The sequence below is a fragment of the Giraffa tippelskirchi genome, chromosome 4 (assembly GCF_054371585.1).
Source record: "Giraffa tippelskirchi isolate mGirTip1 chromosome 4, T2T-mGirTip1v1.2.pri, whole genome shotgun sequence".
NCBI lineage: Eukaryota > Metazoa > Chordata > Mammalia > Artiodactyla > Giraffidae > Giraffa > Giraffa tippelskirchi.
The window spans coordinates 107624573-107647834 of NC_137278.1; the positions used below are offsets into that span (position 1 = coordinate 107624573).

General features: G+C 41.1%; 1 protein-coding gene across 24 annotated transcripts in view; it reads left to right on the plus strand.

The window, feature by feature from the left end:
* Positions 1 to 837: 837 nt before the first annotated feature.
* The window catches only part of GLIPR1 (GLI pathogenesis related 1), a 64596-nt gene continuing 42171 nt past the window's right edge, over positions 838 to 23262 (plus strand). For 12 of the 24 annotated variants that reach the window (XR_014083685.1, XR_014083687.1, XM_081596416.1 and 9 more), the window contains exon 1: positions 838 to 912. Coding sequence is in view for 5 of the 24 variants with exons in the window: in XM_081596427.1 (XP_081452553.1) it covers positions 6592 to 6691 (100 nt within the window). In the remaining 19 variants the exon portion in view is untranslated. Of the gene's footprint in view, positions 920 to 4397; positions 4531 to 6544; positions 6692 to 23262 lie in introns of those variants that run through there. The other 12 variants (XM_081596417.1, XM_081596423.1, XM_081596437.1 and 9 more) reach the window with 5 other exon arrangements.

Consider the following 23262-nt stretch of genomic DNA (forward strand, 5'->3'; position numbering starts at 1 on the left):
TTGTGACCCCATGGACTGCAGCACGCCAGGCTTCCCTCTCCTTCTCTGTCCCTGGAGCTTGCTCAAGCTCATGTCCACTGAGTCAGTGATACCATCCAACCATCTCATCTTCTGTTTCACCCTTCCCTTCTGACCCTCAGTTTTTCCCAGAATCAAAATTATGCCCACATTTAACAAATTTCTGAATGTGTATTTTATATATATATTAAAAAAACATATATAAGTATGTGAATGTATATATATGAACACAAAACACTGAAAGAAGTACACCAAAAGGTTAAAAGCTGGAGGGACTCTTCTTCTGAGGTGGACTGATAGATGTTGTTTTTCCTTTTCAAAAAGCCAAGATTCTTGGGAATTCTCTGTGGTCCGGTAGTTAGGACTCAGGGCTTTCACTGCCCAGGGCCTGGGTTCAACCACTGTTTGGGAAGCTAAGATCCCACAAGCCACTAGGCACGGCCAAAAAAAGAGTCAGGACTCTTTGGCGGATACAGAATAAGCCACTCTGGCAAGGTTAAGCAGAGAAAGTATTTATTAAAGCAAATAATGTAGCTGACAGAATGGACGAGGGTGCTATAAAAACAGTCCTAGAGCAATGCCCAGATCTGGCTGATTCTGTGTAAGAAATGCTAGCAACAGAATTTTTCTACAACTGCTGGCTGTCAGGAAGTCTAGAAAGCTACTCTTAAACTGCAACCCCCAGAAGCTGTACATGTCTGGTGCCACACAGCCAGCAAAAATGGAAACAATGCGGAAGCAGTTTCCACATGTTACTCATCTGCAAGTGATCAGAGGGGTGATATAACTGACTTAAACCATAAAAGGATAATTCTGACTGTTGGGAGGAGAATGTAATGCAGAGGCAGGGGAGGAAGCAAGGAGACTGCTGAGGAAATCATCACCATATTCCAGGTGAGAGGTAAAGACTGATTGGTGAGAAGTGGTTGAACTCTCGGTGTATTTCAAGGGTGACTCCTCGATCGCGATCTGAGAATTTGGGAGACTCAGCTGTAACATAACAGATAGGAAAGATGATAAGTAGAAATCATAACCGAGCAATGTGCTGGGGTGCCCGCAGTGCAGAAAGTCAAACTCTGATGGTAGGTGTTTGCGGCAAAATAAGGGTTTATTGCAAATTGACTTTGCAGAGCTTTGTGGTCTTATGTAAGGCAGTTGTGGGCAAGTGACAGTGAAGTGTGAGCTACTAATCTAGTTTGATACGGTTTGCTCTGCTGGAGGAAGAAAACACTGGTGCCTCGGAAAGAAGCAGTCTACATTGTTGTCAGCTGCTTCTCTTCCTAATCCATTTGATTTGAAGGTCTACAACATTTGCACCAGAGCAGATGTCAAATGAAGTCTTTCTCTGTGAAATGTGTACCCAAGGCTCAAGCCCCTGAAGTCCGGTTGCCATCTAGGTGGTGGGGAGGACCTGGGGATGGTTCCTTTCAAGGAGATCAAGGGCAGTCTTTGTTCTTAAAGATTCCAAATCAGAAGTGTGGGGAAAAAATCAGAACCATTAGTTTGGAGAATCCAGATATCTGAGGAAATTAGAATTCAGGATTCAGTCCATACAAAGTCTCAAAAACAAAATTAATAGGATTAGAATCTAATAGAAAGGTACAAACATGAATTTTCTCTCTACTGTCATCCCCATTTTTTATCAAAGATAATCTTAGTAAAACTAATTTGTTTTCACTAAAGTTGGCCCGATAATTTATAATGACTATATAAGATCTTTTTAAGACTGCTTTGCTGAAGCAAGGTGCTGGGTTGACTTTTCCAAGGAGCTTTATTGGCTCCATAAAGCCAGCCTCAGTTCCTTAAAGCTGTCTGGTCATATCTGAGTTTATGCTTCTCTCTCTCAAATATGAAAATCCAGTCAAACCCTTGGTAATGAAACCACTTGGGTCATTTCTGGGGTTCTGAAAAGTTCTGGTACTGTGATCCTTTATGTCTCAGTGCAGAAAAGAAATCAGAGAGAGGCAAAGTGATAGATAAGAAGTGATTTATTAGAATAGAATGCTTGTGAGGTTTACAAGTGGGCAGGTGAGAAATGCCACGCCCCGAGAACTTACTGGGCTATAGTTTTATAATCAAAGGAAAAGTGGGGAGGGGAGGAGGCCTTCCTCGTCTTTCTTGAGCAGAAGTCATGCTTTCATCAACAGTTCCTCCTCCTGATTGAGCAGGGGCGTTTTCTTTTCTGTACATGTTCAAGTTAGGTACACAAATTACTGTTTATCATGTGTGCAGAGAGCATGTCCCAGGGATCATTAACTTCCTGAGCTCACTGGGCAGGATGTGGGTATCGTGCCACCGTTGCATTACTGTTCAGGGTCACGGCTCATGCTTCCGTTGCGTGGTTTCGTTGCTAAGCAAGCCTGCTTGGTTGTGTGGTAAAGCAAACCTGCTCTCTTGAGTGATCGTTTAACTTACAGGGGGTCTCCCTTACATTTTCTACTTACAGGCCCCTGATGGGATTAACTAATCACCTACTTTGTCCCTTTATTCTGTCCCTATCAGTAATACAGCAAATATTTTCAACTGTGTCCTATTACAAGAGACCAGATTCTTAATGAACTTATGCAAATAACTAACTCTATTGCCACGAAAAGAATACTTAAGGGTTTCCAAATTCAAGAAGGATCAGGTAGAGAGAAAAAGTAAATATTTCTAGGGTATACTTTACCAAAATGCTGCAAGACATAGATAGCTTGAGAGAAGTTTCCTTAAATTTGGGAAAGCATAATATAAAAGAACTGTCAAAGTTTAAAACAAAATGTCATAAAAATTATAATCATCCTCACCAGTTTGCTCAGTCTGATGTAATTAATACTTGTTCTGCTTGAATCTAGTTTTTTCATTAGTTCTGGCAAGTTTTACCCAATTCAATTTTATGATCTTAACCTTAACAGAAACCAGTACTTGTCAAAATCCTTTCCATGAATGTCTCTGAAGATGAAATATTTTTGCAGAAACACTTTTACAAAAGCATCTGAGTGAAACAGTAACTTTCTGTAAATGACAAAAGACTTTCAGTGTGTTATAATGGAATTTTGAGGATATTTCGTTTTTTCTGTGACACATAATGTTTTATGACAATATCTGATCAATTCATCCTAGATGGTTGTTCACTTGCTCTCTGTACATCCCCTGCTCTATAAGTCTCTGCTTTACCTTATAGTCCATGGGGTCGCTAAGAGTCGGACACGACTGAGCGACTTCACTTTAACTTTTCCCTTTCATGCACTGGAGAAGGAAATGGCAACCCACTCCAGTATTCTTGTCTGGAGAATCCTAGGGACGGCAGAGCCTGGTAGGCTGCCGTCTATGGGGTCGCACAGAGTCGGACACGACTGAAGCGACTTAGCAGCAGCAGCACTCACAGGACTGATCTTTCCTCTTGCTGGTAGATCCTAATCAGTACATGCCTACAAGCTTACTTGCCCCAGACCCAGATTATGATAGCTCTAAAGATTAGGAATACCTTATCAAAAGGACAAATAGAGGTGCTCTTCTGCTGGTTTCCCTGGTAACCAAAGAGCCAAGCTGAGGTCAATTCCCTTTATAACTGGTGACTCCTCCTCCCCGCCCACCAGTCCCCCACCATCCCATAGCAAAGACTACTGCCATGCCTTACCTCCTGTCTGTCACACATGGTGGAGTATTGCTCCAGGATTTTGCTTCAGACATGTAAGATCCTTTAAATGATGTCTCTGTCACTGACTCTGAAATAAGGAAGAAATCTTATTTTCTATTTCAAGTTAATCATTAAAGTAATGTTGCTTATCAGCTTAAATTACACAAAATAGTCCACTTCTGGGAACTCTGCCTCCCAGGTAATGAGCATTAAGCTAAAATACTTTTGTTTAGCACACAGAAAACATCATGGCCAGGCCCACCTGTGAATGACTGCAGGTGCAAAGAAATGAACACATTCCCTCCAGAGGCTAATGGGAACTAGGAAATGCTTGACTTGACTTCCCTGCCTTTTAGCAGAAAGAAGCCTGAATTCTAACTCAGGCAAGATGGTCCTGTGAGACAGGAGCTCACCATTTTCTCAGTCTGCTGGCTTTCCAAATAAAGTCACCATCCCTTGCACTAACAGCTCCTCTTTGATTTTTTGCCCTGTTGTGTGACAAGCAGTACGAGCTTGGACTAGGTAACGAATTTTGGTACAGCCAGCCAGAATCCTTGCTACTCCTTGGCTAGCCGGCCTGGCTTGGGGATTCTCTGGTCAGGTCCTAGCAGATGCTGGGACCTCCTATCCTGAGGATCTTGTCTTCAAAATTCCCCAAAGCAGCACTGGCTGCCCCCACCCTTGGCAGTTGGAACAGGGCAAGTGATATCCCTTTAAACTTTAGTTCCCTCATTTATTAATTTTTTGGTCATGCCGTGAGGCATGCGGGATCTTAGTTCCCCAACCAGGGAATGAGCCCATGCTCTCAGCACTGGAAGAGCGGAGTCTTAACCGCTGGACTGCCAGGGAAGGAATCAACACATGGGAGCAGCCCACAGGCTTCATACAGAAGGGTAAGTCACTCGGTGTTTACAGATAGAAATTTTATTTCATCTCCATTTGGGCCTTTTTCTTCAGACTGTCTTGTATTTGAGTTGGGTATCCTATTGGAGAGTGAAAAGAGTTGTTGGACTTTTATAGCTTGGTTTGTGAACTGGTTTATCTGTTTCTTTGGATGCTAGGATTTGTGTGTGCAGTTTGTGTTTTGTCTGTCTTGAATTTCTGTCTTTGAAAACAAAGAATGTTTCTATTAACTCTAAAAAAAGTCTTCTAAGGCACATTTTGGATAAGGGACCTGATTACAGTTGTGAACATGGGTGAGGCGAAGACGCTATATTGCATAATAACAACGCAAGACCACAATACTTGTTAGGATCTCTACAAGGGGTTTGGGAAGGATTATGTGAGGACCCTGTGGGACGCGTACTGATATTCTTGCTCAGTTATTTATGTTGCTTATGGTTTCCTGTGTCATTGGTATTTGTAAACAAGACCAAAGTTGAGGGTTTATTTAGGATTTTCGGTTTGACTGTAGTCCTTTAGATCCTTTTGAGGTTTTCATTTTATTTTGTTTAGTATGGTTTCTCCATGCATTCATGGCAGTCGCTTGGTTGTGTCCGACTCTTTTGTGACCCTGTGTACTGTAGCCCGCCAGCCTCCTCTGTCCATGGGGTTTTCCCGGCAAGAATACTGGAGCGGGTGGCCATTTCCTCCTCCAGGGTATCTTCCAACCCAGGGATTGAACCCCATCTCCTGCATTACAGGCAGATTCTTTTCCACTGAGCCACCCAGAAAGCATGTTTCTTCATATACACCCAAATTAGTTCTGTAATATTTAAAACTTTTGCTAATGTCAAATGGAGGAAAAGAACAGGAAAAAACAAAACAAAACCTGTCCTTGTCCCAGAGTGGGACATTCCCAGGAAGAAAGTCTCCAGTTGGTTCCTAAAAATCAGCTAGAGCTACAAATAGAAATGGACATGCCTTTCCCATAAACATCAGTAAAAAAAGGTTTTAGCCATCTAGACAGTTGACCTTGATTTGTCCTATCTGCCAGAAACCCAATATTTTTTGTAACTGAGTTTTACATTGTTTTTTACATGGTTGTATCTGATTTATGGCTGAAATTTTGGAACAGGAGCTATGGAGTCTGTGTTTGTACATGTATTATAGATGCGTAGCATTATCAAAATTAATTTGTAAAAGAGCTCTAATTATGTGACTTAAAGGAAATTAAGTGCTTATATAAATACTCAAAATATACAACTGGCTAGAATAAATTGGGGTCCATGTGATATAGAAGACAGTCATTATCAAACTAATATCTAGCATTAAACTTAGCTTGGGCTTCCCAGGTATCTCACTGGTAAAGAATTTGCCTTTCAAGCAGGAGACATGGGTTCAACCCCTGGGTTGAGAAGATCCTCTGGAGAAGAAATGGCAACCCACTATAGTACTCTTGCCTGGAAAATTCCATGGACAGAGGAGACTGGTGGGCTACAGCCCGTGGGATCACAAAGAGTCAGACACTACTGAGCGACTAACACTTTCACTTTTCAAGGTTTTAAGGCTAAGAATTATAAAGAAAACACTTCAGTATGAAAAAATGTAGGATGTTTCTTTTTAGCAAAGAAGGTATTAGGAATAAAAGTGCATTTTGTTAAAGGGGAAGAAGGTGGTTCTGCCGTAGAGTTGATTGTTTCTAAATGAAAAGAGGACAAATGTATAAGGACACAAAGTTGTGGAAGGTTTGTGGAGGAGGAATACTGAGTTTTGTGCATTGTCAGGATGGGTAAGATAAGGTTGAACTTAAAGAGAATCTTAAATGTACAGTGGTACAACAACTGAATTTGGTTCTCAAAGGGGACAAACTTGCTTTGAAATATTGAACTGCTTTCGGTAATTGAGTTTCTTTAAGTGAGCTGTATTTGCCATTGAGATCTTTTATTGTTGTTGTTGTCTAGTCGCTCAGTCGTGTCAGACTCTTTGTGACCTCATGGTCTGCAGCACGTCAGGCTTCCCTGTCCTTAACCGTCTCCCAGAGCTTGCTCAAATTCATCTCCAGTGAGTCAGTGATGCCATCCAACCATCTCGTCTCTGTCGTCCCCTTCTCCTCCTCCCTTCAATCTCTCCCAGCACCAGGGTCCTTTCTAATGAGTCAGTTCTTCACATCAGGTAACCAAAGTATTGGAGCTTCAGCATCAGTTCTTCCAATGAATATTCAGGATTTATTTCCTTTTATTATCTTTTATCAGCACTGGCTAAAATTTTTAACAAACTTTCCACAAGATCAAATTTTAACTGAAGTTCACTTGACCTCTAATTAACTTTGAGATTTTCCAAAGGGTCCTTGGAACACCTCAAATTATTTATATTCACTCCATCTCAGGAATATTTAACTAGGACTTATTTGGTATGTTAAATTATGTAGGAAGCACTGTTAAGTAAGTGGTGATAAAACTTCTTAGAGTGTATCCATGATTGTATTAATAGTGTTAATTCTGTAAATTATATGGAACTTCTAAAGTCCTGGTATATCCTGGTAAATGATACCAGTCATAATTTTAGTAATTAAATTTCTATATGTCACAACTGTAACCAAGCTTCTTTTCAATTGCATGTAGTCTTGGCTGACTGATGCCGAAAGCAGGAAGTTATCCTTTTAATGGTTAGAGATGAAAGTGAAAGTGTTAGTCGCTCAGTAGTCTCCAAATCTTTGCAACTGTATGGATGGTAGCCTGCCAGGTTCTCTGTCCATGGAATTCTCTAGGCAAGAATGCTAGAGTGTGTAGCCATTCCTTTCTCCAGAGGATCTTCCTGACCCAGGCATTGAACCTGCATCCCCTGAGTCTGCTGCATTGCAGGTAGATTCTTTACCCGCTGATCCATGAGAGACTGCTATTTATAGTTTTACAGTGGCTTTTGAATGACTATAGCAATTTCATGAAGAAACGAGGAAGAATGATGAAATCCTTTATGTCCAAGAATTTGTGCTATTTATTACATCAGGGTAAATAAAAGAAAGGGAATGAGAGAATGTTGTTTCAAACCTAAGTCCTTCAGCTGAGATCAGGACTAAGGGTCAGTTAGAAAATCCTGTGACATAAGAACAATCGTGGTTGCCAAGGGAAAGGGGGATGGAAAAGGGAGTGGGAGGTGGGGGAGGGATGGACTGGGAATTTGAGATTAGCAGATGCAAGCTATCATATATAGAACAGATGGACAAATCCTACTATATACCACAGGGAACAAGAGTCAATACCCTTCAATAAGCCATAATGGAAAAGAATATGAAAAAAAAAGGTATATGCTTAACTGAATCACTTTGCTGTGCAGCAGAAATTAACACAAAATTGTAAAATCAACTATAAGTCAATAAAAAAAATTAAAGAAAAATTTGTGTATTAATTTCTGGGGCACAGGGACTTGATCAGGTACCACCATCTAAGACCCAGCAGGGTACTCAATTTGGGCCAGGAGCGCTCCCAGAGCAGAGCACTTTCCATTGCTATTAATTCACATAGGGGGCTATATGCAAATAACCAGGCAGCAGGGTTTCTCAGGCTTGTTTACTTGAGGATCTTTACAGAGAGAAGCTCCAACACATGAAGACCACTTGGCAGCACCCACAGCTGAACCAAACTGAGACCTCAGTGTAAGAAGAAGGCCCTTATTAGAGCATTACTTATTAGTGCATCTTGGCAGGATTTTGAAATGAGGAACCAAAGCAAAAGAGTTTGAACAAAATTTAAGAAACTCAGCCAAAAAAAAAAAGAAGAAGACACCTGCCTCTGAATTTTTGAACAAGATTTATCAAGCCTACAGACATTATCTTAATGCAGATCATGAGGTCCTTGGAATGGTAAATTTGACTCTTCAGGGAGGTGCAAAGAAATTTGTGAAAATTAGATGGTGCATTTGGAATAAATCCTTCTCATTTGGTAGATGTTGCCTTTAAAGTGTTCAACAAGGTGAACAGGAGACACAAAGCAAAATGCCATTTTTTTTGACAGTGGCATTGGATTCCCAGAAGGCTAGTTATCCTAAGAGAGGTAAGCCACTATTGGAGAAGGAACATGTGTTTACTCTAAGAAGAAAGAACACTGGAAAACAGCTGGCCCCTCGGCTAACATAAAACAATAAAAGCCTCTCCTATGGCAGAAACAGGAACCTGAAGGGAAGAAGCCCAGGGGCTTGCTTAGACTTGAGACACCTGATTCCCCACAGGAGCTCCCCTTGAAACTGAGAGAGAATGACCTGGTTGTCCTTCCTGATGTTTTCCATTAGGACAGCTTGATATCAGAGTCTAAAAATAACCCCAGAATTGCTTTAGAACCTCCCCAGGTGGGGACTCAACACAGAAGAAACTGCCCCACCAAGGACTGGAAAATAGACTTGACTCAAATGCTTTGAGCTGCAGGAAATTTCGGATAACCTCCTAGTGTTTGTGGATTCTTGTTCAGAATGTGTGTGTGTGCTTTGTCATTGAGTTGTGTCCAACTCTTTGCAACCCCATGGACTGTAGCCCACCAGGCTCCTCTGTCCATGGGAATTCTCCAGGCAAGAATACTGGAGTGAGTTGCCATGCCCTTCTCCAGGAGATCTTCCCAACCCAGGGATTGAACCCAGACCTCCTATACTGTGGATTCTTTACCATCTGAACCACCCTCCTCCAGGGAAGACCAAGAATACTAGAGTGGGTAGTCTATGCCTTCCTCAGGGGATCTTCCCAACCCAGGAATCCAACCAGGGTCTCCTGCATTGCTGGTGGATTCTTTACCAGCTGAGCTACCAGGGAAGCCTTTTTTTCAGATAGTGAGAAGCATATCCCACTGTACAGAAAGTCTGAAGTGGTTAAAGTCCTCCTAAGAGAAATTATCCCCTGAATGGGGTTAAGGCATTGAAATTACTTTCATCTCAGAGACCACAATCAACAGGAAGAGCTATGAAATTGAATTATACATTTAAAAAGGAACATCTCTAAAACATGTCCAGACTAATGTAACTTGGGATAAGGCCTTCCTAGTTTCCTGACTACAGATCAGTGGGTCCAGGAAGCAGGCTTAAATTAAGCCGCTTTGAAATACTATATGGTAGGCCATTTCCAGGTGTCTGCCCAAGCAAGAGAATCCATAGACATTCTAAGACAGTGGTCCCCAAACTTTTTGGTACCAGGGACCATTTTGTGGAAGATTTTTCCACGGATAGGGGTGGAGGGGTATGGTTTGGGTGATGATGCAATTGATGGGGAGCTGCAGACACACACTGGCCCACCCCTCACCTCCTGCTGTGCCATCTGGTTCCTAAAAGGCGGTGGACCAGGCTACAGCCTGGGGGCTGGGGACGCCTGTTGTAAGATACCCAGCAATTGCCTATTATATTAAAACTTCAGGCACTATACTAACCTCTTCATGAGTTTGCCTCCAACAGGTCTGCCTATCTAAATGAGGTAGATGGTAATTTCACTGTAGCTGGAGTAAGAGTCAATTTTTTTATTTATGTCCAACTAAATAGCACAGGAATTTACCGCATGTATTGGGAACTGGAACTCAAGCTCCAAGTTCAACTACAAATTAGACAACTAAGTGCCAAGAGGTTTCATCTGCTTCAAGTAGTTGTAGCTAAAAAGGAACTGACTAAAGAAACTAAGGAATATTCATTACTTCCATTCAGCAGCAAGGAGCCAGAAAGTTTATTGCCCTTTTCCCCCACAAGATGATGGGATGGACATTGATAGTAGGAAATTGTAACAGAGACGAATGTTTGTATTTCAAGTTAATCACCAAAGGGCTTTTGCCTATCAGCTTAAGTTATACATAAGGGTCCATCTCTGAGAACTTTGCCTCCAAGTAATGAGCATCAGGGGCTTCCCAGGTGGCGCTAATGGTAAAGAACCCACCTGCCAGTGCAGGAGACATAAGAGACTTGAATTCAATCCGAGGGTCAGGAAGATCCCTGGAGCAGGACATGGCAACCCAGTCCAGTATTCTTGCCTGGAGAATCCCATGGACAGAGGAACCCAGAGGACTACAGTCCATAGGATCACAAAGAGTCAGACACAACTGAAATGACTAGCACAAATGCACGCAATGAGCATTAAGCTAAATTACTTTTGTTTACCTCACAAAACTTCCTGACCAGGCCCATCTGTCAGACAGGAAGAAATGAACATATCACCTCTGGAGGCTGATAGGAACCAGGAAATGCTTGACTCTACTCCCTCCCCTTTTAGTATAAAACAAACCTGAATTCTAACTCGGGCAAGATGGTTCTTGGAGACACAAACACACCATCTTGGTTTTCTGGCTCTTCAAATAAAGTCGCTATTCCTTGCCTTAACAACTTGTCGATTTATTGGCCTGCCATATGGTATATAACAAAAAAGAAAGAGTGAGCAGTATAGCTTAGACTGGGTACAACTCTGGGCTCTTTCTTTGGTCTTGAAGCCATGCAAGTACAGGGATGCAGGCCTGTGGGATGCAGCCCAATAGATAATAACTGAAATTAGATCTAATAATATTCAGTTCAGCCACTAAGTCCTGTCTGACTCTTTGTGACCCCATGGACTGCAGCACGCCAGGCTTTCTTGTCCATCACCAACTCCCAGGGCTTGCTCAAACTCATGTCCATCCAGTTGGTGATGCCATCCAATCATCGCATACTCTGCCGTCCCCTTCTCCTCCCACCTTGAATCTTTCCCAGCATCAGGGTCTCTTCAAATGAGTCAACACTTTGCATCAGGTGGCCAAAGTATTGGAGCTTCAGCATCAGTCCTTCCAATGAATATTCAGGGTTGATTGCCTTTAGGATTGACTGATTTGATCTCCTTGCAGTCCAAGGGACTCTCAAGAGTCTTCTCCAACACCACAATTTAAAAGCATCAATTCTTCAGCATTCAGCTTTCCTTATGGTCCAACTCTCACATCCATACATGACTATTGGAAAAACCGTAGCTTTGACTAGGTGAACCTTTGTTGGCAAAGTTATATCTCTGCTTTTTAATATGCTGTCTAGGTTTGTAATAGCTTTTCTTCCAAGGAGCAAACGTCTTTTAATTTCATGGCTGCAGTCACCATCTGCAGTAATTTTGGAGCCCCCCAAAATAAAGTCTGTCACTGTTTCCATTGTTTCCCCATCTGTTTGCCATGAAGTGATGGAACCAGATGCCATGATCTTCATTTTTTGAACGTTGAGTTTTAAGCTAACTTTTGCACTCTCCTCTTTCACCTTCATCAAGAGACTCTTTAGTTCTTCTTCACTTTCTGCCATAAGGGTGGTGTCATCTGCATATCTGAGGTTATTGATATTTCTCCCAGAAATCTTGATTCCAGCTTGGGCTTCATCTAGCCCAGTATTTCACATGATACACTCTGCATATAAGTTAAATAAACAGGGTGACAGTATACAGTCTTGACATATTCTTTTTCCAATTTGGAACCAGTCCGTGTTCCGTGTCCAGTTCTAACTGTTGTTTCTTGACCTGCATACGGGTTTCTTAGGAGGCAGGTAAACTGATTTGGTATTTCCATCTCTTTAAGAATTTTCCACAGTTGTGATCCACACAGTCAAAGGCTTTAGCATAGGCAATGAAGCAGAAGTGGATGTTTTCTGGAATTCTCTTGCTTTTTCTATAATCCAACAAATGTTGGCAATTTGATCTCTGGCTCATCTGCCTTTTCTAAATTCAGCTTGAACATCTGGAAGTTCACAGTTCATGTACTGTTGAAGCCTGGCTTGGAGAATTTTGAGCATTCCTTTACTAGCATGTGAGATGAGTCCAATTGTGCGGTAGCTTGAACACTCTTTGATATTGCCTTTCTTTGAGATTGGAATGAAAACTGACGTTTTCCAGTCCTGTGGCCACTGCTGAGTTTTCCAAATTTGCTGGCATATTGAGTGCAGCACTTTCACAGCATCATCTCTTAGGATTTGAAATAGCTCAGCTGGAATTCCATCACCTCCCTTAACTTTGTTCATAGTGATGCTTCCTAAGGCCCACTTGACTTTGCACTCCAGAATGTCTGGCTCTAGGTGAGTGATCACACCATCATGGTTATCTGGGTCATTAAAATTAATCTTAGCAATACTTTCCAGAGGTAAATATATATCACATCTACTGTCTATGAACATATGAACATAGAGACAAATGCAAAGACCTCATAGTCTTGTTCTGAAATTTTAGGCATTAGACAGGTACAATCATGTAAAGCTCACTAGTTATAAAAGAAGTTGAATCTGTTATTTTTTGGTAAATGGAATAAGGTGAGGTTACCTGCTCAGATAACTAAAGCCTTTCACTAATATCTGTGGAGAAGTGCTTGAAATATTTTATTTGCCCAAGTTTCAAATTACCTTTCCTCCTTTGTGCTCCTAATAAGAATTACCTCTAAGTTTATAGAATATTTATATTTCAAAGCACAAGGACAAAAGCAAATTCCTCCAAGAAATTTGGTTCCTAAGGTTAATATTTACAAACTTATTTAGAGTGGAGGTTTGGGGATTGGTAAAAGGAAGAAGTGAGCTTGGAACTGCCTCTAGAGCTTCATTTCCAGTTTTACAAAGAACTTAAGAGATGAAGACAGTTGCTCTCAGTTCCTTAATCCAGCAATCCGCAACCTTTTTGGCACCAAGGGCCGGAAGACAATTTTCCCACAAACCAGAGTGGGGAAGGGTTTCAGGATGATTCAAGAGCACTATGTTTGTTCTGCAATTTATCTATTATTACATCAGCTCCACTTCACCACATCAGGTATTAGATTTTGGAGGTTGGGACCCTGCCTTAAGTAACTGGGTTGTAGTTTAAACGACACTGGAGGTTGACCCACCCGTAAACCTTTTATGAGGGTTTTTCTTTCCCTCAAAGCACATAGTTTTCATTTTAACTTAGAGGAGGAGGCTTCAAAAAATTCCTTTCAGGTTCTGAATATCAGTTGCCAATTCAGCCAAATTTCTGATAAAGTTACTAAATCCTTTCAAATGTCTTGCCAGATTTTGGCTGAACAGACAGTAAATATTTCTGGCAGTATTAAATGACTCCATGGACCCAAAAGGCATCCTCAGAGAAGGTGCAAAATTTACTACTTTCTCAAGATCTAGAGTCACTCACATAGATAGCTTAAGAACCTATGGCCTGCTTCTTCCACGCAAGCAGAAAGCACAAGTCAAGCTCATAGGACACAAAACTAGACAAGCAAGAAGGCAATGGTTGTGCAGGTTTGGATTTGGAAATAAAGCTCTAATTGGCTTTATGTGAGAATTAATATATTGGGCAGAAACCCATCTAACAAAAGAGAAGCACTGAGGAGCTGTACAAAACGGAAAGTCCATCTCCTTTTGGGTGATGGAAAGAGAGATATGTGGCAGATTTCCTCATTGGCATTGGCCAGAAAATTTCAGACTGAGCAATCAAGACTGCATTTCTGGGGAAGGTTGTAACTGCAATTAGGTCAGGTATTAAGTCTTTGTGAACTTAGCATAAGTGACTTCATTTTGGACCTGTCGTTTTCGTTTTCTTTTTTTTAACAATTATACAGATCCCATGGTTCTCCAAAATAATAATTTCAATCTATTTTCTAATCAAAAGATAGTATATCTTATTTTAAAAAATGTAAACAACACAGAAAAGAGTAAAAAATATATACAGGACTTCCCTGGTGATCCAGTGGTTAAGAATCCACCTGCCACTGTAGGGGACGTGGGTTCAATCCCTGGTCTGGGAAGATTCCACATGCATGGGGCAACTATGCCTAGGCACCACAACTACTGAATCTGTGCTCTGCAGCAAGAGAAGCCCTGCAACTACAGAGTAGCCCCCAGTCACCATCTTCAGTGATTTTGGAACCCAGGAAAATAAAATCTGTCACTGTTTCCATTGTGTCCCCATCTATTTGCCATGAAGTAATGGGACCGGATGCCATGATCTTAGTTTATGAATGTTGAGTTTTAAACCAACTTTTTCACTCTTCTTTTCCACTTTCATCAAGAGGCTCTTTAGTTCTTCACTTTCTGCCATAAAGTTGGTGTCATCCACCCTAGGGTGGTGCATATCTGAGGTTATTGATATATTTTTCCTGGCAATATTGATTCCAGCTTGTGCTTCCTCCAGCCCAGCATTTCTCATGATGTACTCTACATATAAGTCAAATAAGCAATGTGACAGTATATAGCCTTCACATATTCCTTTCCCAGTTTGGAACCAGTCCTTTATTCCATGTCTGGTTCTGTTGCTTCTTGACCTGCATAAAGGTTTCTCAGGAGGCAGGTAAGATGGTCTGGTATTCCATCTCTTTAAGAATTGTCCACAGTTTGCTGTGATCCGCATAGTCAAAGGGGCTTCCAGGTAGAGCTAGTGGTAAAGAACCCACTTGCCAATGCAGGAGATATAAGAGATGAGACATAAGAGATGTGGGTTCCATTCCTGGGTTGGGAAGATCCCCTGGAGGAAGGCATGGCAACCCACTCCAATATTCTTGTCTGGAGAATTCCCATGGACAGAGGAGACTGGCAGGCTGGAATCCATAGGGTTGCAAAGAGGTGGACACGACAGTAGTGACTTAGCATGCATGCACACACACAGTCAAAGGCTTTAGCATAGTCAGAGAAGCAGAAGTAGATGTTTTTCTGAAATTCTCTTGCTTTTTCTACCATCCAGTGGATGTTGACAATTTGATCTCTAGTTCCTCTGCCTTTTCTAAATCCAGCTTATACACCTGGAAGTTCTCGGTTCACATATTGTTGAAGCCTAGCTTGAAAGATTTTGAGCATGACTCTCCTAGCATGTGAAATGAGTGCAATTGTACGGTAGCTTCAACATTCTTTGCCATTGCCCTTCTTTGGGATTGGAATGAAAACTGACATTTTCCAGTACCATGGCCACTGATAAGTTTTCCAAATTTGCTGGCATATTGAGTGCAACACTTTCACAGCATCATCTTTTAGGAATTGAAATAGCTGGAATTCCATCACCTCCATTAGTATTGTTCATAGTAACGCCTCCTAAGTCCCACTTGACTTTATACTCTAGGATGTCTGGCTCTAGGTGAGTGATCACACAATCGTGGTTATCTGGGTCATTTACATCTTTTCTATATAGATTATCTGTGTATTCTTGCCACCTCTTCTTAATATCTTCTGCTCCTGTTAGGTCCATACTATTTCTGTCCTTTATTGTGCCCATCTTTGCATGAAATCTTCCCTTGGAAACAATTCCATTCACCATCGCAATGAAAAGAATAAAATACTTAGGAATATATCTACCTAAAGAAACAAAAGACCTATATATAGAAAACTATAAAACACTGGTGAAAGAAATCAAAGAGGACACAAGTAGATGGAGAAATATACCGTGTTCATGGATTGGAAGAATTAATATAGTGAAAATGAGTATACTACCCAAAGCAATCTATAGATTCAATGCAATCCCTATCAAGCTACCAATGGTATTTTTCAGAGAACTAGAACAAATAGTTTCACAATTTGTATGGAAATACAAAAAACCTCGAATATCCAAAGCAATCTTCAGAAAGAAGAATGGAACTGGAGGAATCAACCTGCCTGACTTCAGGCTCTACTACAAAGCCACAGTCATCAAGACAGTATGGTACTGGCACAAAGATAGAAATATAGATCAATGGAACAAAATAGAAAGCCCAGAGATAAATCCACACACCTATGGACACCTTATCTTCGACAAAAGAGGCAAGAATATACAATGGAGAAAAGACAATCTGTTTAACAAGTGGTGCTGGGAAAACTGGTCAACCACTTGTAAAAGAATGAAACTAGAACTCTTTCTAACACCATACACAAAAATAAACTCAAAATGGATTAAAGATCTAAACGTAAGACCAGAAACTATAAAACTCCTAGAGGAAAACATAGGCAAAACACTCTCTGACATAAATCACAGCAGGATCCTCTATGACCCACCTCCCAGAATATTGGAAATAAAAGCAAAAATAAACAAATGGGACCTAATTAAAATTAAAAGCTTTTGCACAACAAAGGAACTTATAAGCAAGGTGAAAAGACAGCCTTCAGAATGGGAATAAATAGAGAGGCGGGGCTAAGATGGCAGAGGAATAGGATGGGGAGACCACTCTCTCCCCCACAAATTTATCGAAAGAACATCTGAACGCTGAGCAAACTTCACAAAACTACTTCTGAACGCTGGTAGAGGACGTCAGGCATCCAGAAAGACAGCGCATTATCTTCTAAAGGAGGTAGGAGAAAATATAAAAGATAAAAAGAGAGACAAAAGAGTTAGGGACGGAGACCCGTCCCGGGGAGGGAGTCGTAAAAGAGGAGAAATTTCCAAGCACCAGGAAACCCTCTCACCGGCGGGTTTGGAGGAAGATTTCGAATCTTGGAGGGCAACATAACTGGGAGAAAAAATAAATAAAACCCACAGATTACGTGCCTAAAGGCAACTCCCAGCTAAGAACCCCAGACGCTCACATCCGCTACCAGCAAGTGGGGGCTGAACAGAGAGGAGCGGGTGGCACTGCTTAGGGTAAGTACCGGGCCGAATGCCCTGAGGGCAATCTGAGGGAGCTAAGGTGAGATAGCAACCTAAACTGTGGGACAGCCAGAGAAAGAGCACTATCCCGCGAAAAGCCCAAATCTAAGGCACTGCCGGCCCGCTCACAGAACAAAGGACTGAGCGATACCAGAGGAGAGCTAGCTGGCTGCGGACCGCCCCATCCCCCGCCGGACACAGCGGGCAGGCCGAGCCAGCCAGAGCCAGAAAGGGGCAAATTCGGCCCCAGAGAGGGCACCCACTACCAAACTGCAAACAGGCTTCCAGTTTCTAAGCAAAGACTGCCTGAGATCCCGGAGGGTCGACAGCCACCGGGAGGGTCACAGCCAGAGACCAGCCCCCCAGAACTGACACAAAGCACACCGGAGCCGGGCGCGCCTGTAAACCGAGACGGGGACCAGGGAGGTGATAAGCCGCACTGCCCCAACAGGGGAGAGTGCGCTCGCCAAACTCCTGGTTGCCTGAGCTGCTCTGACCGGGAACGGCACAAACCGCAGGCCCAACCGAGTCTGCGCCTTTGTGGAGTACCCGGGAACCTGAACCTGAGCAGCTTAGACCTGGGAAGTGCACGCATCTCAGGGCCCGCTCCCCGGCCGAGTAACCTGAAGCCTGAGCAGGGCAGACTGGGAAAGCACACACGCCGTGAGTGGGGGCAAACCCAGTGCGGCCGAGACACTGAGCTCTCCACACACACGCCAGTGATATTGGTTTGCAGTGTTCCTCCCTCCCCACAGCCCGACTGAACAAGCGAACCCAAAGAGACCACCTCCGCCCCTTTGTGGCAGGGCAGAAATTAGATACTGAAGAGACCTCCAAACAGAAGCCAAATAAACAGAGGGAAGAGCGTTGGAAGTGACAGGACAACAGATTAAAATCCCTGTAGTTAACACCGACTGCATTGAAAGGGGCCTATAGATCCTAAAAAGTATAAGCAGGAACAAGGATCTATCTGAAACTGAACAGACCCCACACTGCTCACAACAGCTCCAGAGAAAGTCCGGGATATATTTTTACTATTATCATTTTTTTTTTTAATTAAAAAAAAATTTTTTTTCTTTCTTTTTTCTTTAAGTCCTCTATTACACCTTTAATTTTCATTTTCATAACCTGCTATTACCTTGCCAAAAAAAAAAACTCTTTTTTTAAATCAAACTGCATACATGTATCTTATACTTTTTGTTTTCTTTTTTTACGGTTTTTTCCTGTTTTACTTTTTTTTTTACTGTTTTACTGGGGGTTTTTTCTTTTTATACTGTTTTCTTTTTTTATATTGTATTTTTTATAAGAGTCTAACCTCTACTCTAGATTTTTAATCTTTGTTTTACATATTTGATATCAATTTTGTACATCTAAGAACCCAATCTTTAGTACCCATTTTTACTCAGGAGTGTGATTACTGTCTTGATTACTCTCTCCACCTATTGACCCTCTTTCTTCTCCCCCAGGGAACCTCTATCTCCCACCCTCCTCCTTCTCTTCTCAACCCAATTCTGTGAATCTCTGAGGGTGTTCTGGGCACTGGAGAACACTTCGGGAACAATATACTGCCCAGATCTCTCTCTCCCCTCTTGATTCCTCCCTTTCTACTCATGCTCACCTCTATTACCTTCCTCCCCCATCTCTATGTATCTCCGTGAACCGCTCTGAGGGTACCAGAATGTGGAGAGCACAGAGGGAAGTGCTTACTGGCTAGACTGCTCTCTCCACGTTTGAGTCCCCCTCTTCTTCTCCTGGTCACCTCAACCCTCTCTCCCCCACTTCACCTCTCCATGTAACTCAGTGAACCTCTCTGGGTATCTATCCCTCACTGTGGAGAATCTTTTCACCATTAACCTAAAAGTTTTATTATCGGTGCTGTATGGATGGAGAAGTCTTGAGGCTACTGCAAGAATAAGACTGAAAGCCAGAGGAAACATTAATTAATAAGAGATCATCCAATAGCCTCCACATATACACTGAAACCAAGCTCCACCCAAGAGCCAATAAGTTCCAGAGCAAGACATACCACAAAAATTCTCCAGCAACGCAGGAACATAGCCCTGAGCATCAATATACAGGCTGCCCAGAGGCACACCAAATCCATGCTGCTGCTACTGCTGCTAAGTCGCTTCAGTCGTGTCCGACTCTGTGCAACCGCATAGACAGCAGCCTACCAGGCTCCCCAGTCCCTGGGATTCTCCAGACAAGAACACCAGAGTGGGTTGCCATTTCCCTCTCCAATGCATGAAAGTGAAAAGTGAAAGTGAAGTTGCTCAGTCGTGTCTGACTCTTAGCGACCCCATGGACTGCAGCCTACAAGGCTCCTCCATCCATGGGATTTTCCAGGCAAGAGTACTGGAGTGGAGTGCCACCAAATCCATAGACATCTCAAAACTCAATACTGGGCACTCCATTACACTCTAGAGAGAAGAAACCCAGCTCCACCCACCAGAACACCGATACAAGCTCCCCCAACCAGGAAACCTTGACAAGCCACCCGTCCAACCCCACCCACAGTGAGGAACCTCAACAATAAACAGGAACTTCAAACTACCAGAATACAGAAAGGCCACACCTAACAAAGCAATCTAAACAAGATGAAAAGGCAGAGAAATACTCAGCAAGCAAAGGAAAATGAGAAATGCCCACCAAACCAAACAAAAAAGGAGGAGATAGGAAATCTATCTGAAAAAGAATTTAGAATAATGATAATAAAAATGATCCAAAATCTTGAAAGCAAAATGGAGTTACAGATAAATAGCCTGGATATAAGGATTGAGAAGATGCAAGAAATGTTTATCAAGGACCTAGAAGAAATAAAAAGGAGTCAATATATAATGAATAATGAAATAAAGGAGATAAAAGACACTCTGGAGGGAACCAAGAGTAGAATAACGGAGGCAGAAGGTAGGATAAGTGAGGTAAAAGATAGAATGGTGGAAATAAATGAAACAGAGAGGAAAAAAGAAAAAAGAATAAAAAGAAACGAGGAAAACCTCAGGGACCTCTGGGACAACATGAAACGCCCCAACATTCGAATCATAGGAGTCCCAGAAGAAGAAGATAAAAGGAAAGACCATGAAAAAATACTCGAGGAGATAATAGTTGAAAATTTCCCTAAAATGAGGAAGGAAATAGTCACAGAAGTCCAAGAAACCCAGAGAGTCTCAAACAGGATAAACCCAAGGAAAAACACCCCAAGACACATATTAATCAAATTAACAAAGATCAAACACAAAGAACAAATATTAAAAGCAGCAAGGGAAAAACAACAAATAACACACAAGGAGATCCCCATAAGGATAACAGCTGATCTTTCAATAGAAACCCTTCAGGCCAGAAGGGAATGGCAGGACATACTTAAAGTAATAAAAGAGAATAATCTACAACCCAGATTACTGTACCCAGCAAGGATCTCATTCAGATATGAAGGAGAATTCAAAAGCTTTACAGACAAGCAAGAGCTGAGGGAATTCAGCACCACCAAACCAGCTCTCCAACAAATGCTAAAGGATCTTCTCTAAACAGGAAACACAGAAAGGATGTTTAAACACGAACTCAAAACAACAAAGTAAATGGCAACGGGATCATACTTATCAATAATTACCTTAAATGTAAATGGGTTGAATGCCCCAACCAAAAGACAAAGGCTGACTGAATGGACACAAAAACAAGACCCCTATATATGCTGTCTACAACAGACCCACATCAAAACTAGGGACACATACAGACTGAAAGTGAAGGGATGGAAAAACATATTTCATGTAAACGGAGACCAAAAGAAAGCAGGAGTCACAATACTCATTTCAGATAAAATAGACTTTAAAATAAAGGCTGTGAAAAGGGACAAAGAAGGACATTACATAAAGATCAAAGGATCAATCCAAGAAGAAGATATAACAATTATAAATATATATGCACCCAACATAGGAGCACCACAATATATAAGGCAAATATTAACAAGTATGAAAGGGGAAATTAACAATAACACAATAATAGTGGGAGACTTTAATACTCCACTCACACATATGGATAGATCACCTAAACAGAAAATTAACAAGGAAACACAAACTTTAAATGATACATTAGACAAATTAGATTTAATTGATATTTACAGGACTTTCCACCCCAAAACAATCAATTTCACCTTTTTCTCAAGTGCACACGAAACTTTCTCCAGGATAGATCACATCCTGGGCCATAAATCTAGCCTTGGTAAATTCAAAAAAACTGAAATCATCCCAGCCATCAATTACAGGAAAAAAAAACTATTAAAAATTCCAACATATGGAGGCTAAACAACACGCTTCTGAATAACCAACAAATCACAGAAGAAATCAAAAAAGAAATCAAAATATGCATAGAAACGAATGAAAATGAAAACACAACAACCCAAAACCTATGGGACACTGTTAAAGCAATGCTAAGGGGAAGGTTCATAGCAATACAGGCGTACCTCTAGAAACAAGAAAAAAATCAAATAAATAAACTAACTCTACATCTAAAGCAACTAGAGAAGGAAGAAATGAAGAACCCCAGGCCTAGTAGAAGGAAAGAAATCTTAAAAATTAGGGCAGAAATAAATGTAAAAGAAACAAAAGAGACCATAGCAAAAATCAACAAAACTAAAAGCTGGTTTTTTGAGAAGATAAACAAAATTGACAAGCCATTAGCCAGACTCATTAAGAAACAAAGGGAGAAGAATCAGATCAACAAAATTAGAAATGAAAATGGAGAGATCACAACATACTACACAGAAATACAAAGGATCATAAGAGACTACTACCAACAGCTATATGCCAATAAAATGGACAACTTGGAAGAAATGGACAAATTCTTAGAAAAGTATAACTTTCCAAAACTGAACCACGAAGAAATAGAAGATCTTAACACACCCATCACAAGCACAGAAATCGAAACTGTAATCAGAAATCTTCCAACAAACAAAAGCCCAGGACCAGACGGCTTCAAAGCGGAATTCTACCAAAAATTTAGAGAAGAGCTAACACCTATCCTACTCAAACTCTTCCAGAAAATTGCAGAAGATGGTAAACTTCCAAACTCATTCTATGAGGCCACCATCACCCTAATTCCAAAACCAGACAAATATGTCACAAAAAAGGAAAACTACAGGCCAATATCACTGATGAACATAGATGCAAAAATCCTTAATAAAATTCTAGCAAACAAATCCAACATCATATTAAAAAGATCATACATCATGACCAAGTGGGCTTTATCCCAAGAATGCAAGGTTTCTTTAACATCCACAAATCAATCAATGTAATACACCACATTAACAAATTGAAAGATAAAAACCATATGATTATCTCAATAGATGCGGAAAAAGCCTTTGAGAAAATTCAACATCCATTTATGATAAAAACCCTCCAGAAAACAGGAATAGAAGGAACATACCTCAACATAATAAAAGCTATATATGACAAACCCACAGCAAACATTATCCTCAATGGTGAAAAATTGAAAGCATTTCCCCTAAAGTCAGGAACAAGGCAAGGATGCCCACTTTCACCACTATTATTCAACATAGTTTTGGAAGTTTTGGCCACAGCAATCAGAGCAGAAAAAGAAATAAAAGGAATACAGATAGGAAAAGAAGAAGTAAAACTCTCACTGTTTGCAGATGACATGATCCTCTACATAGAAAACCCTAAAGATTCTACCAGAAAATTACTAGAGCTAATCAATGAATATAGTAAAGTTGCAGGATACAAAATTAACACACAGAAATCCCTTGCATTCCTATACTCCAATAATGAGAAAACAGAAAGAGAAATTAAGGAAACAATACCATTCACCATTGCAACAAAAAGAATAAAATACTTAGGAATATATCTACCTAAAGAAACAAAAGACCTATATATTGAAAACTATAAAACACTGATGAAAGAAATCAAAGAGGACACAAACAGATGGAGAAATATACCATGTTCATGGATTGGAAGAATTAATATAGTGAAAATGAGTATACTACCCAAAGCAATCTATAGATTCAATGCAATCTCTATCAAGCTACCAATGGTATTTTTCAGAGAACTAGAACAAATAGTTTCACAATTTGTATGGAAATACAAGAAACCTCGAATAGCCAAAGCAATCTTGAGAAAGAAGAGTGGAACTGGAGGAATCAACCTGCCTGACTTCAGGCTCTACTACAAAGCCACAGTCATCAAGACAGTATGGTATACTGGCACAAAGATAGAAATAT